The sequence below is a fragment of the Pangasianodon hypophthalmus genome, chromosome 12 (genome assembly GCF_027358585.1).
Source record: "Pangasianodon hypophthalmus isolate fPanHyp1 chromosome 12, fPanHyp1.pri, whole genome shotgun sequence".
Lineage (NCBI taxonomy): Eukaryota > Metazoa > Chordata > Actinopteri > Siluriformes > Pangasiidae > Pangasianodon > Pangasianodon hypophthalmus.
The window spans coordinates 22,818,118-22,831,095 of record NC_069721.1 but is presented as its reverse complement, the minus strand read 5'-3'; the positions used below and the strand labels follow the sequence as shown (position 1 = coordinate 22,831,095).

Below are 12,978 nucleotides of genomic sequence, written 5' to 3'. Positions count from 1 at the left end.
AAGTGCTCTAACATACAAATATTTTTTCTGTAACATTTAATTTTAACATTTATGACTTTTGCTTAGTACTGTATATATTGTTTCATTTGACAGAGCTGAAGTGAAGCATGTTAACCAGATCAGACACTGAGATTGAATTCAGCTGGGATATATCACACTAAAAAAAAGCAGAAAAACAGATGTGGTGGATTATATTTCTGCATGTTGAAGCAGGACGCAAGTCAGAAACCAGGAAAACAAGCAAGGGTCTAAATCAGGAAAATGTGAAACTAGGAAACAGAAATCAAGGCTTGGACTTAATGAAACAAAATCACAGTAAGACCTCGCAAAGAGCGCTGACACACAGAACAGGTGAACACAATCAGGTAACAAACCAATGACATGTCAGGGTGAGGTACGGGCTAAAACAGGAACAAAAACGCACAGGACACAAAAGAGGAGAGTATTTTATCAAGAAGCTCATCTTTTATCCCACGAAACAAACAAGTTTGCTTGTAATGCGAACATCCAGAATTACTTCATATAGATAGTGACCCACCATATTCACCTGATATCATACTGATAAAAAAAAAAAAAAAAAAAGGAAAAAAGAATTTGGTGTATAACTTATTATTATTATTATTATTATTATTATTATTATTATTATAGCTCTTCATGTATAATTGTAAGTAGAACCTCAAATGCATTACTTATTTTACTGTAAAGGTATAAAATAAATTTGGAAAGTGGTTTCAGAGATTGACCAGTTCCTCTTTGGTGTAATATAATTGAATGTCATCATTATCCCTCTACAATTCCTCTTATTCACCTACAAATCCTTAAAGCATCAAGTTCTGTCTCTTATCCTGTCTCTTATTTTACACGCTGTAACCGGTGTTACATCTCCAGCTGCTGTGTTTCCTCCCTCTAAAGAGAATTAGTGACTTTTCATCCTCCAGCAGCTGAGGGAATTGTACAATTTGTCCTGAAGATTTATGAAGGAAGTCGTTCCCTTTCCGGGAATCTTTCCGCTCTTAAAGAAACCGCAGAGGTGGTTCTCTGCAGATCTCCTGCCTGCTTTTGTAGCTAAACTGTAGTCACTGACTCTGTCCTCGATCAGGATCTGGATCTGCGCTGGATCTCTGACCATCTGCCAGTGTCTCGTCTTTAAAGCTCAAGTCTACAGCTGGATTTGTTCACTGATGTCTACAGCACTTAGAAGCTCATCTGTCATCCACTCCCTGTCCTTATTTTTCTAGTCATAATAGTCATATTATACTTTTTTTTCCCTCAATGTGCAAAATGCTGCTTGGGTTTTATTGGAAACACATTTTCCAGCTCATCAGGCTGGTAGTAATTTCTGACTTTTTCACATCCTTGTGTATTTAACACCTCTGGAAAAACATGATATCTGCGGTGCACAGACAGCATGAGCAACGAAAAAGATGGATAAAACAGATTGAGTCAATTTAAATTAATTTAACACATCACATCCCAAGCAGGGGTCTGTGATAAGGTGCAAATATTACATCATGAATTTTTAAGCCTTATTAACAGATAGTAAAAAATCACTAGTAAAACAATTAACACAAGATACTACAGGTAGAAATGACAATTTTGTTCACGTAGATAGTTTTTTTTTTCCAGATATTTGGATGAATTGAAGCAATAACACATCCTCTCTTAAACCGTACTAGTAAAAGTAACTAATGTAGCTGATAACTGATTAACTGATATCGTAACTCATATGAAGCGCCTCTTTGGACGCTGTTCCTTCACATCTCCTTAAAAAAAGTTTGGGATGCCGTTGGGCCTAGTGTTCTGACCATCATTAATTGTAGCCTCACTAGTGGAACTGTTCCATCAAAAAGCCTAATGCGGACCAGACCTCTTTTAATAATTACAGACCAGTCTCGAAATTGCCGTTTCTATCAGAAGTTTTAGAGAAAGTGGTCTATTCCCAGCAGTTTTCACACTTGTGTGAAAATGACATTCTGGACAAGTTTCAGTCAGGTTTTAGGGCGCGTCATAGCACAGAGTCGGCCCTTCTAAACAGACTAATGACTTATTGCTTTCACTTGATTCTAGCTATTGTGCCATTTTAATCATGCTTGACCCCATTGCTGTGTTTTTTTGTTACAGTTGATTACAGCATTCTTTTAGATTTTTATTAATCTTGCGGCAGGGATTCAGGGTAAAGCATTAGACTGGATTTCGTCGTACCTAAAATAACATACATTTGCTGATCAGATGGGTAAATATACATCATCTTCAGCTCCTATTGCCTCTGGTTTACATCAGGGCTCCATTTTGGGCCCTGTTTTGTTTTCTATATATTTGCTTCTACGGGGTAAAATCTTCCAGAAACATGGAATTTCATACCATTGTAACGCAGACGATACCCAGTTGTACCTACCTCTGAAACCTGGGGATAACCATTCTATAAATACCCTCTTTGATTGCATTAAAGATGTCAAGTAATGGCTAGCAAAAAACCTCCTCCAGCTAAGCAAGAATAAGTCCAGTGTAGTCATTTTTGGTCCTTCTGAGAGCGTTCAAATTATTGGTGACAACTCAAAGCCTTTTTTCTCTAACCTACCCAACTGTGCTAAAAACCTCAGGGTCGTTTTTGATTCATCCCTCAAAATCGACAAAGAAATAAACACTGTTGTAAAGAGTAGCTTTTATCAGCTGAGACGTAAAGCCAAATTGAGATCATTCCTCATGTTTAAGGATTTGAAGATTTGAAGTTTTGCACGCATTTATTACACCATGCCTTGATTATTGCAGTTCCCTTTACATGGGATTTAGTCAGTCTTCGCTTTCGCTTCGTTCTTACTGGTACAAGAATAAGAGACAGTATTTCACCAGTCATGTCATCTCTACATTGGATTCCGGTTAAGTATAGAATCGATTTTAAAATGTTACTGTGTGCTTTTTATGCACTACATGGTCTGGCTCCACGGTACATCAGCGACATGATTAGTACTTATACTTCAGGCTAACCGTCCAACGTTCACGACTTTAACACAAGAGTGACCATGTGTTCTCAGTAGCTGCCCCTAGACTGTGGAATAAATAGAAGAACTATTTATTTAGGAATTTAAATCTTGCCTTAAGACCCAAATTTTCTCCTTGGCATATGACTGAATCTAACCCTTGGTATTTTACGGCATGTGTCCACTTTAATAAGGCATGTGCCATTTTAATAAGAGGATTTATACTTTGTATATTTTATTATATTTTTGTGCGTTTTTGTTTGTCACAGCAGGTAAGTGGAAGCGGATGCAATTGCAAGGAGAGTTTATTAAACAGTTCACAGGTAAATAAATCCAAATCGAGAGGCAGAATCGTAGTCAATAAACAGGAAATGGATCAGGCGAAGTGCAAACAGTACAACCGGGGCAAAAAACTCCTTAAATACTGTGCGTGGCGATTGTGTACAGGTGTGTGTGATTGGAATTCGGGGGAGTGTGAATGTGACCAACTCCGTGCATGTTGGGAAGTGTAGTCTTCGTCGGCCATGTTAGTAGGCCGAGGTGTGTCCTGGGAAACTGAGTTCTCTGCGGGTGCAGGGATTGACCTGACATTGTTACCCTGTCTTGTGCTGTAATGTTGATGTGCCTAATGTTGATAATCTCAGTGCCTCTCAGTTTTCCAGCATTTTGGTCAGCTTCAGCTGTTTTAGATGTGCTTTAGAACTAAAATTGAAATTAAAATGGAAAAATATCAAAATTCAACAGAAAAAATGTTTATTTCCCTCTTTTAGTCCACTCACAACCATCCCATTATCTGAACCTTTGAGGAAGCTTCAAGCTCCGCCCACTTCACAATCATTTTTTGCATTCATAAGATTTCACTTCCTATCCTTAATTACATGATTAGTACAGAAGAATTTCCCAAAGATTTTGATTATTATTGGATTTGTTCTTGGATTTGGTACTGAAATATGTCATAAAAGATATTTTTTTTTTCTTGAATAAACAATAAACAAAGGATTATCTAGCAAACCTTTATGTATTTTTTTTCTCTTGAGTGTCTTACAGTGAAATAAATATTTTACTCATAACATCATTCAAACAATTTACGCATATTTAATCAGACTGAGCTTTGTTTATATATTAAAGTAAATACAAAAGAAAAATACATAAGAAGTAAGAATATCAGCAATCAGCTGCTGAATTTTCATTGTGATATCTGTTATACCTGTACTGTCTTCATTAATTAAATAAATTAAATAAATAAGGTGTTCATTTGTGTATACATTCTTAGTAGAGTAGCTCACCTGCTAATTAGTTTTTAAAACAGCTATAATTAACACTTCTCTTATTAAATATAGCTGTTTTACACATGAGACGTTCTTTTGTACAGTTAAAGCACTTGGAGAAAAAAAAAACGCTTTGCTGTAACAACGTCTCATGGATTGCATGTAAAATGTGCACTGCAAGGTTTTAAATATGACTTAATATTACTTTCATTTTCTTTAGCTGAGCCTTGAACCCGATCATACATGCTGACACTCGTCCCGTCTCTCTCTGTGCAGTGGTTCTGGACGAGGCGAAGCGAGTGGCCAAGCGACGTCTCATCGAAGAGAACCGGGAGAAGAGGAGGAAGGAGGAGATGGTGAAGACCCTCCAGAACCGGCCCGAGCCGACGGGTACAGAGTGGGAGCTGATCCGCATCGTGACTGAGGCTCACCGCCACACCAACGCCCAGGGCTCACACTGGAAACAGAAACGCAAGTTCCTGGTAAGGAGACATTCCTCAATGAGGTTCTTAGTGTGTGCTCTAAGAACTCGCTGGAAGAAGAAGGAGTGTATTTTTCTATAGGAGATTCAATTCAATTCAATTTTATTTGTATAGCGCTTTTAACAATGGACATTGTCACAAAGCAGCTTTACAGAAATAAATGGATTCACAAAAAATATATTGTAAATATGTGAAATATGTGAAATGTGAGATGTATTGCTTATTGAAAAGGGACAAGTTACAAAATAGCCCAAATGTATCATATGTATTAAAAATAACCTACTAAAATACTGCAACCAAAAAAATGAAAGACACAGACTAGCAAGCAAAAATACAGCGTAAGGAAATAAAATTTCACACCTATTCGCCTTAGATGTGTGTAATTTTATTACCCGATCTGTGTTCTCCTTGTATTTTTATTGTTTTTGTTCCAATCTGTTTATATTTTTAGGCACCAGCTGGATAGTGTTAGCATGCTAGCTAAAGCACAGATCAATAAAAATACACACTGAGGGCGAACAGATGCCACAGATGACTCTCTATCTCTCATGCTGTCATGTGTTCTCTAGATAAACAACTTTACAACTGGGTAATGATACAAATTCCACAACAAGAATAAATCAGCTGATAATTGTTCAGTTGAAATGTGTGCATTTACTACCGTCCAGTCAAACTGGAGAATGAATAAATATGTTGGATAAATGGATAAAAATACTTTGGATAAAACTCCTTCAGTGCTGAATCCTTTTTCCTCTTATGGTGTAGTAGTATATACTCCCTGAACTGTCTGATATACTTTGTTTATGTCGCACACTCACATTCTCATCTGCAGAAGAAGAAAAATAGATTGGAAATCTAAAGCCGGATAAAACTGCGCTGAAATAAAAAAAAAAAGAAAATGATTATAAATCAAAGCTAATTAAAAATCGTATAATTTTTCTATTAAGGGTGACGAAACATAAAGATAAAACTATTTTTAGGTATCCTGATGCATCATGATATCATTTATCAGTCATGTCAAACACTACGTTTGATATATTTCCTCCTAATTTTTGTTTTTTCATTAACAAAGGAAAAAACTTAGATAAAAGCCTGATTGTGATATATATATTGTGATACACGTGATGCGTGTATGAATAGATTATTTCCCAAGTCACTCTGCTCCACGCTGTGAGTGTGTGTGTGTGTGTGTGTGTGTGTGTTGCTCATTTATGCCACTCTGCTCCATTTCGGTTGACTTGTGCTGATACGAGGTCTTCATTGCGTGCCTCACTCTGTGTCTCTGAAGAGGCAGTGAATAAAAGCCAGGAAAGACAGCTTGAACAACAGATGCGCAGAGAGAAAACTGGAAAAGCTTAATCTCTGGAGGAGAGGAAGGTGTGCTGTGTAGGGAAGAAAAGAAAGAAAGGATGGACTCCAGGATGTTAAATGAGATTCTATGGTATTAATAGTTTCATTTCCCCTTCACATCAGCAGTAATGTAACCACCCTGCTGTTCACCCTCGCACACACACGGACACCTCCTGGGGCCTTCTAAACCTAATATGAGTGCTCCCAGTCCGCAGATTAACACTAAGTTGTGAAAACGAGAGAGAAAGTGAGGGTAAGAGGAAGCCATTTTCTCCTTCCAGCTGAGAAATCCTATAAAACAGCCCATAAAGTATCTTAGACTTCATATAGAACATTTACAGCGTACATACATCAGCTATAAAACAGTCGAGTACTCATGTCACTCTGACTGACTGATCTCTGCTTTCTTTCCCTCTCTCTCTCTCTCTCTCTCTCTCTCTCTCGCTTTCATATACAACACTTATAGCTCTCAGATACATTAGCAGTAAAACAACTGAGTACTCACGACACTCTGACTGACTGATCTCTGCTTTCTCTGTCTCTCTCTCTCTCTCTCTCTCTCTCTCTCTCTAACATCCACATCTTCTTCCTGTCTTCCTCATTCACAGAAGGGACATGGTAAATAATAAAACTTCTTGCCTAAAGGTTTTGTGTGTGTGTGTGTGTGTGTGTGTGAGTCAGAAAAAAAGCACAGCTCAGTGGTGAAAGAGTGGAAAGACAGACCACAAGAGAGTGCCTAATAGGGGAACACCCCCTGTGCACACACGCACACACACACACACACACACACACACACACACGCACACGCTCGTAAAAGCTTAACCAAACACAGTCGTAGGACACACGCTCTCTCCAGCCAATCCAAACACAAATCCGGCTTAGATTAAAGAAGCACGCTGTAAAAGTTCCTCAGAAGCACTGAGAGCCTTCACCTCGGCCATATTCCTTTTTTTTTTTTTTTTTTTTTTAATCAAAACACTCGGGAGCACCAATTGAATTTAAGAGCAGCTGTAAAACATGCTGTAAACTTTAATTCATATCACACCAGTGACATTACGGAGCCATAAAGCCAACCACTTCTTTATTTCCATGAGTTTAACTTGTGAGTTTAACTTCCTTCCTTCCTCTCTCTCTCTCTCTCTCTCTCTCTCTCTCTCTCATACACACACACACAGACTTTCTCACTTTAATGAAAGCTGTAAACACAGTGCTTCCTCTCCAAGTGGCCTCAGCTGTACTGTAAATGCCCACCATGCTGATTTTCTTCTGTATTTGTGCCTTTTGTTTTTTTTTTCCTTCACTCATCAGGTGTACACATTCTCAATTCTGATTGGTCAGAAGGTGTTGATTAATTTTCTATAACAGCTGCTCTGATAGTAGTGCAGCTGCAAATCACAGGTTTATATTAATGCACTCGTTCTGATACGTTATTGTATAATCTAAGATTATTAATAAAACACGTTATTTAACATAGATGGATATTCATTGATATGGTGAAGTTTTCTGTAAGGAGATGTTTATTTAACTTTTATGGAAGGAGTCTCCAGTGTAACAGTCACAGGTAAAGCTGTGACTTGTAAGTTTTAACACTTCAGGACAGAGGAGTTTACACTTTGCGGTTATTCTATAACCTGACAAGCTGCAATTTTTTTTCTGATTAACTTCAAGAGAGAGAAAAAAGAGAGACTGGTGTATGTTCCATAGCTATAAACAGATAAAAGGTATAATGTGTCATTCTTCAGTAAATAAAAAATGTTAGTGTTGGCAAATTACTGTTGTATAAGAAGAATAAAACTCAGCACATCTCCACATGCCAAGTGTTTAATTTTTATTATTAAATGTTTTACATGACAGGTTTTTATTACAAGCAAACACCTGATAGTCAATTGAACCATTTTTAAGGCCAGATATATAAATACAAATATATTTCAAAACACAACCCTTTCTCCATTTTGGATACTAAAAGTGCCATTTTCAAAAGCTGAAAAAAGTGAAAACTAATGGTGTTTTATATTTAATATATCAAAACTTCACCCAACTTAATCTTATGAATTACGCCCTGAGCCTTACAGCGTGTGTGATGTGTGGGTAAGTGTGTACCGGTGCTAGTTAGAGTGCGCTCAGTGCTCAGCCCTGACTCCAGCTGTTAGCAGGCAGCAGCTGCAGGGGATTGTGGGACGTCGGAGGGGCCACTGCAGTGCTGGCTCTCGTCCCATTGCGGATCCAGAGGCTGATTAAAGCCATGCCTGTTGTGTCTCTCTCCTCCCCCACTCCCTACCTCCAATCCCTTACAATCTGTCTTTCTCTCTGTACATACAGCCACAGCGTCGACTCGGTCCCTCACGTATCATCTGTCTAGTTGTGTCCATCGTTCATAGAACGCACGTGGACTTTCATGATTAAAGACATCGTCGTTCGTAATAACTGTAATAGATGCACGGCTCTGAGACGGGGAGCGGCGTATTCGTGATACGCATGAGTGAACACCGGGGGACCTCACTGCTGATTTTCCATAGCCACTACCGCTCTGACTTATCGTCCTTCCTGAAGCTGAACACAGCGGCCATTGTACGGATATAAACCAGCAATCAATCACCTCTAACTGCTTTCTGAAGAAAAGAGCTGAACAATCCCACAATCCCAAGCTCTGGGTTCCTGATTTACACCTTTTCCTAAAATACATTATAAAATAATGTGCCATTATGTTGCTTGCAATGTACTAGACTGGATTCAAACTGTACCTCATGGTGGAAATGACTACTATTGTCATGATGAATACAATATCATACATGATGATGTTTGTTTCACAGAAACCAGGGATGTGGAAATTTTGGCCACTTTATTAAACAAACTCGGCATATGTAAGAAATAAAACACCTGGGGGTGTGCTGGTATAGAAAAATAATCAGTAATGTGGTGATGTGATGAAGCAGAGGTACCGTTATCACCCAGGGTTGATTATTTTCCTATAACAGCACATCATGTTCATGTGTTTTATTTAACATGTGTCTTACATGACAATTTGCCAATGATTATTTATTTCTCTATTTAAGTATGCCACTTGTTAGACACATTGAAAGGAGTCTCCGGTGTCAGTGCTTTGTAAAGGTTAAAGGTCAGAAGTTTTCCAGCACAGGATAGGGGAGCTTACACCTTCCAGGTTCTCTCTCTCTCTCTCTCTCTCTCTCTATTTTTAAATTTTATTTATTTATTTTTTTTATTCAAGAGAGAGGAAAAAGAGAGGCTGGTGAGGGAACAACTGTTTATAGTTGCTATAACATAAGTGAGAACAGGAGCTAACCTGCACAACATTAAATGTAATAATAAATGGATAAAAATTATGTCTTTTTTTAATAACTAAAAATTCACATTGTTTGCAAATTGCTGCAGTATAAGAAGAATACAACACTTGATGTTCTCTGCTAAATGTTGGTCTCTGACTCCTGTGTGTGTGTGTGTGTGTGTGTGTGTGTGTGTGTGTGTTTAAACCAGCCTGAAGACATCGGCCAGTCGCCTGTAGCCCCCACATCAGACGGGGATAAAGTCGACCTGGAGGCATTCAGCGAGTTTACCAAGATCATCACGCCAGCCATCACACGCGTCGTCGACTTTGCCAAAAAACTGCCCATGTTTTCAGAGGTGTGTGTGTGTGTGTGTGTGTGTGTGAATGTGTGTGTGTGTGTAAGTACTACATGACTAAATTATGTGTGATTATGATAATGATGCTATTTGGCACAGCTGCCAAGTTTGATGTTTGTAGCTAAATGCAGTAAAATGCATGTCTTCATCCGGAGGTGTTTAAACCAGCCGTGTTTGCATTTGCATAATTAGCAGAGGAACTGCCGGTGTCTGTCATGTCAGAACTCTACACATAACAAGACAATCAACAACGCACTTACGCTGCTGTTGATGAATGGATGTGGATAATATGAGAGAGCAGGTGTGATTGTGTCCCTTTTTTTGGTGAACAGAAATAAAAATAAATTAACAACAAAAAACTACAATTAAATAAATAGAATTCCCTCAAAACCTAGCTAAAATAATATTATAAATCTGACTAGTTAGTTAGTTAGTTAGTTAGTTGGTTAGTTAGTTAGTTTAGTGCATAAATGGCATGTCCACTTCTAGTTTAGTGTTGAAAATTCTGGCTGGATGCTACATTTTACATCTGTAAAGTTCAGATATCGGTTGATACTCAGAATGTTAATATCAGATGTTATAATGAAAATTGAAACATGCTGCCACAACAGAAAAGTATCTTATCAAAAACTGGCCAAGTTCTCTGTTTGGGAGAGGCATACACACTCTCCCCTGTCAATCACAGTGACACTAGCCAATCGTGGCCATCTGTGAGTGTATGTATGCAGAAGAGTGCAGATAGCACTTTTATTGTGTGTGTTTTATGCTGCTCTGTGCCCAAAAAACTAAAACTAAATTAAATTTTCATTAGTGGTTAGGCCTCGGCTCTCTCACTGCCGCAGCCCGGGTTCGATTCCTGGCCAGGGAACCGACCCCCTCTCACTGGGGTTGTACAAGACAGTGCGCTCCCAGTACCAGTCCCAAGCCTGGATTAAATCGGGAGGGTTGCGTCAGGAAGGGCATCCGGTGTAGTGATCGAGTGATCCGCTGTAGCGACCCCTAATGGGAGCAGCTGAAAGAACAACAACAATTAAATGGGGTTTTTGTTTGTTTTTTGTTAAATAGTAATAATCACACTGTATGTTGAGATCTTCACAAAATTATCAAACTTCATTAAATTATTTTTAGAAACCCTATTCACATTTAAGTATAGATAAAATACTGTTTGAAGCTAAAACTTCTCAAGATGTTAAAAAAGTAAAATTCTGATGTCAAATGATAAGGGCTAAGAAAAATGACTTCTCGTGGGAAAATGTCTGATAAATATATAGTTTTTTAACATGAATCATTACGTCATCTAAGAAAATGTCTGTCGATGCACGAAAAGCTTTCTGACAATATACAATTTAATGTCGAACGAGGTTAAAATACAAGATGTATTTAAATATTTGGTGATTTTTGAAAAATATAGAAAAAAAGTCTGAAAATAAAGAAAAAAGTACTTTGCTGAAAGTAAAAGAGTCCGAGCTTTAATTACACAGGTTTAAACTGAGAGACTAAATGTGCAAGCGTGGAAGCGTAGTGAACTTTAAAGGATGAAGGATAAGAGTAGGTTTCTCCACAGCACTACATTAGTCTTTGCTATGAGGCGTAATGTCCATATTTAGCCTACAGGCCGCGCACCTTAAACAGCGAGTGTGTACATTCTTGCCATGTAGACTACACAGCCCACGTATGGTAAGGACATTGTTATTGTCTGCACGCTGAATGTACACACTCCTGCACGCACTGCGGTCGGGGAAGAACAAGCCGCTGTCTCTCTGCTTAGTGTCTCGTCTCAGAGACGTCTCTTACTGTCTCCGAGATCTTCCACATCTCGTATTTCATACAAAATGAACCCATTTTCTACAATATATATCCTGTTTGGTTTACTTTACATGATACGTACATTAAATTAAATCACTAATTTCATAACACTGCGCCACAACGTCTGATCCAAGCACCTCGTTATGGGTTTTTTTTTTTTTTTTGCTCTCTCTGTATGTTGTGAATTTGACAGCATACCTCAGGGCTCGAGTCTGGGTCTGCTTCCACTAGCTGCATTTTATTTAATAGCTCATTGAAAGTGACTACAAACTAACTCTTTATGTATTACTTAAAACCGAGCTGAATCTGTTTGAGATATCCAGAAGTTTAATATCAGTTTATTGACTAATTGAGCCCATCATAACTCAAACACAAAAATAGCATCAGTGCTTGTTGTAGCAGAAATATTAGGCCTTGTTTATCAATCTTTTACATAAACTTTCTGCTGGATTTACAAAGGTTTCAGAAAGTCGGATTTTCTTCCTACTCGTGTGTGTGTTGGTGGATTACATCACCCCTAAATTACCAGGAGCGTGCACAGCACAGCTAATTTGCATCTGGTGACGCCCACAAAACTCCATAAAAGGCAAAGCTCACACAGCTGAAATAACAGCAAATATAATGAAGGCAAAAACAGACTTTCTCAGACATAGAAGTGAAAGTTATTTTGACTCATGTCTACTCCAAAAAAAATGTTATTTAGCAGTGTAACAGTACTTGAAAGGCCAAAATCTGGAGCCAATTTACAGAAAAGGTGAATTAGATGTGAATTAAGTGATGTGAAAAGAAAATGGTTTGACATGGCTATATATATATATATATATATATATTGTATGTGTATTATATATATAGTGTGTGTGTAATCTTGTTTGAGCTATAACTGATATAACTGAAATAAACACTGAAACCGTTTTGTGTGTGTGTGTGTGTGTGTGTGTGTGTGTGTAGCTGCCTTGTGAGGATCAGATCATCCTGCTGAAGGGCTGCTGTATGGAGATCATGTCTCTGCGGGCGGCGGTGAGGTACGACCCCGAGAGCGAGACTCTGACGCTGAGCGGAGAGATGGCCGTGAAGAGGGAGCAGCTGAAGAACGGCGGTCTGGGCGTGGTCTCCGACGCCATCTTCGACCTGGGCAAGAGCCTTGCGCAGTTCAACCTGGACGACACGGAGGTGGCGCTGCTGCAGGCCGTGCTGCTCATGAGCTCAGGTACGGCACTGAAGTCTCAGAGATAACAGTTTAGCCTTGCGTGTATGACATGAATAAATCACCCAGGCGCTGCAGACAGGCTGGTAGATCTCCAACACACTGGAGCATGAGGTTACTGCCATGGTGTTTTAGGGCTTCTCTTTATAAATTTAAAATACAAGATTTCAAGAATAACGTCAAAAAAAAAAAATAAGGTCAAAATATTTTGAGATTAAATTGTCATATTTTTAGGAAAAAAGTCATAATAT

General features: G+C 38.5%; 1 protein-coding gene across 3 annotated transcripts in view; it reads left to right on the top strand.

Annotated features, from left to right (window-relative positions):
* thrab (thyroid hormone receptor alpha b) overlaps positions 1 to 12,978 on the top strand; it is a 158,111-nt gene that overhangs the window by 131,570 nt on the left and 13,563 nt on the right. For all 3 annotated transcript variants that reach the window (XM_053238704.1, XM_026915338.3, XM_053238703.1), the window contains 3 exons: positions 4,523 to 4,728; positions 9,571 to 9,717; positions 12,472 to 12,730. In XM_053238704.1, coding sequence (XP_053094679.1) covers positions 4,523 to 4,728; positions 9,571 to 9,717; positions 12,472 to 12,730 — 612 coding nt within the window. The remainder of the gene's footprint in view (positions 1 to 4,522; positions 4,729 to 9,570; positions 9,718 to 12,471; positions 12,731 to 12,978) is intronic.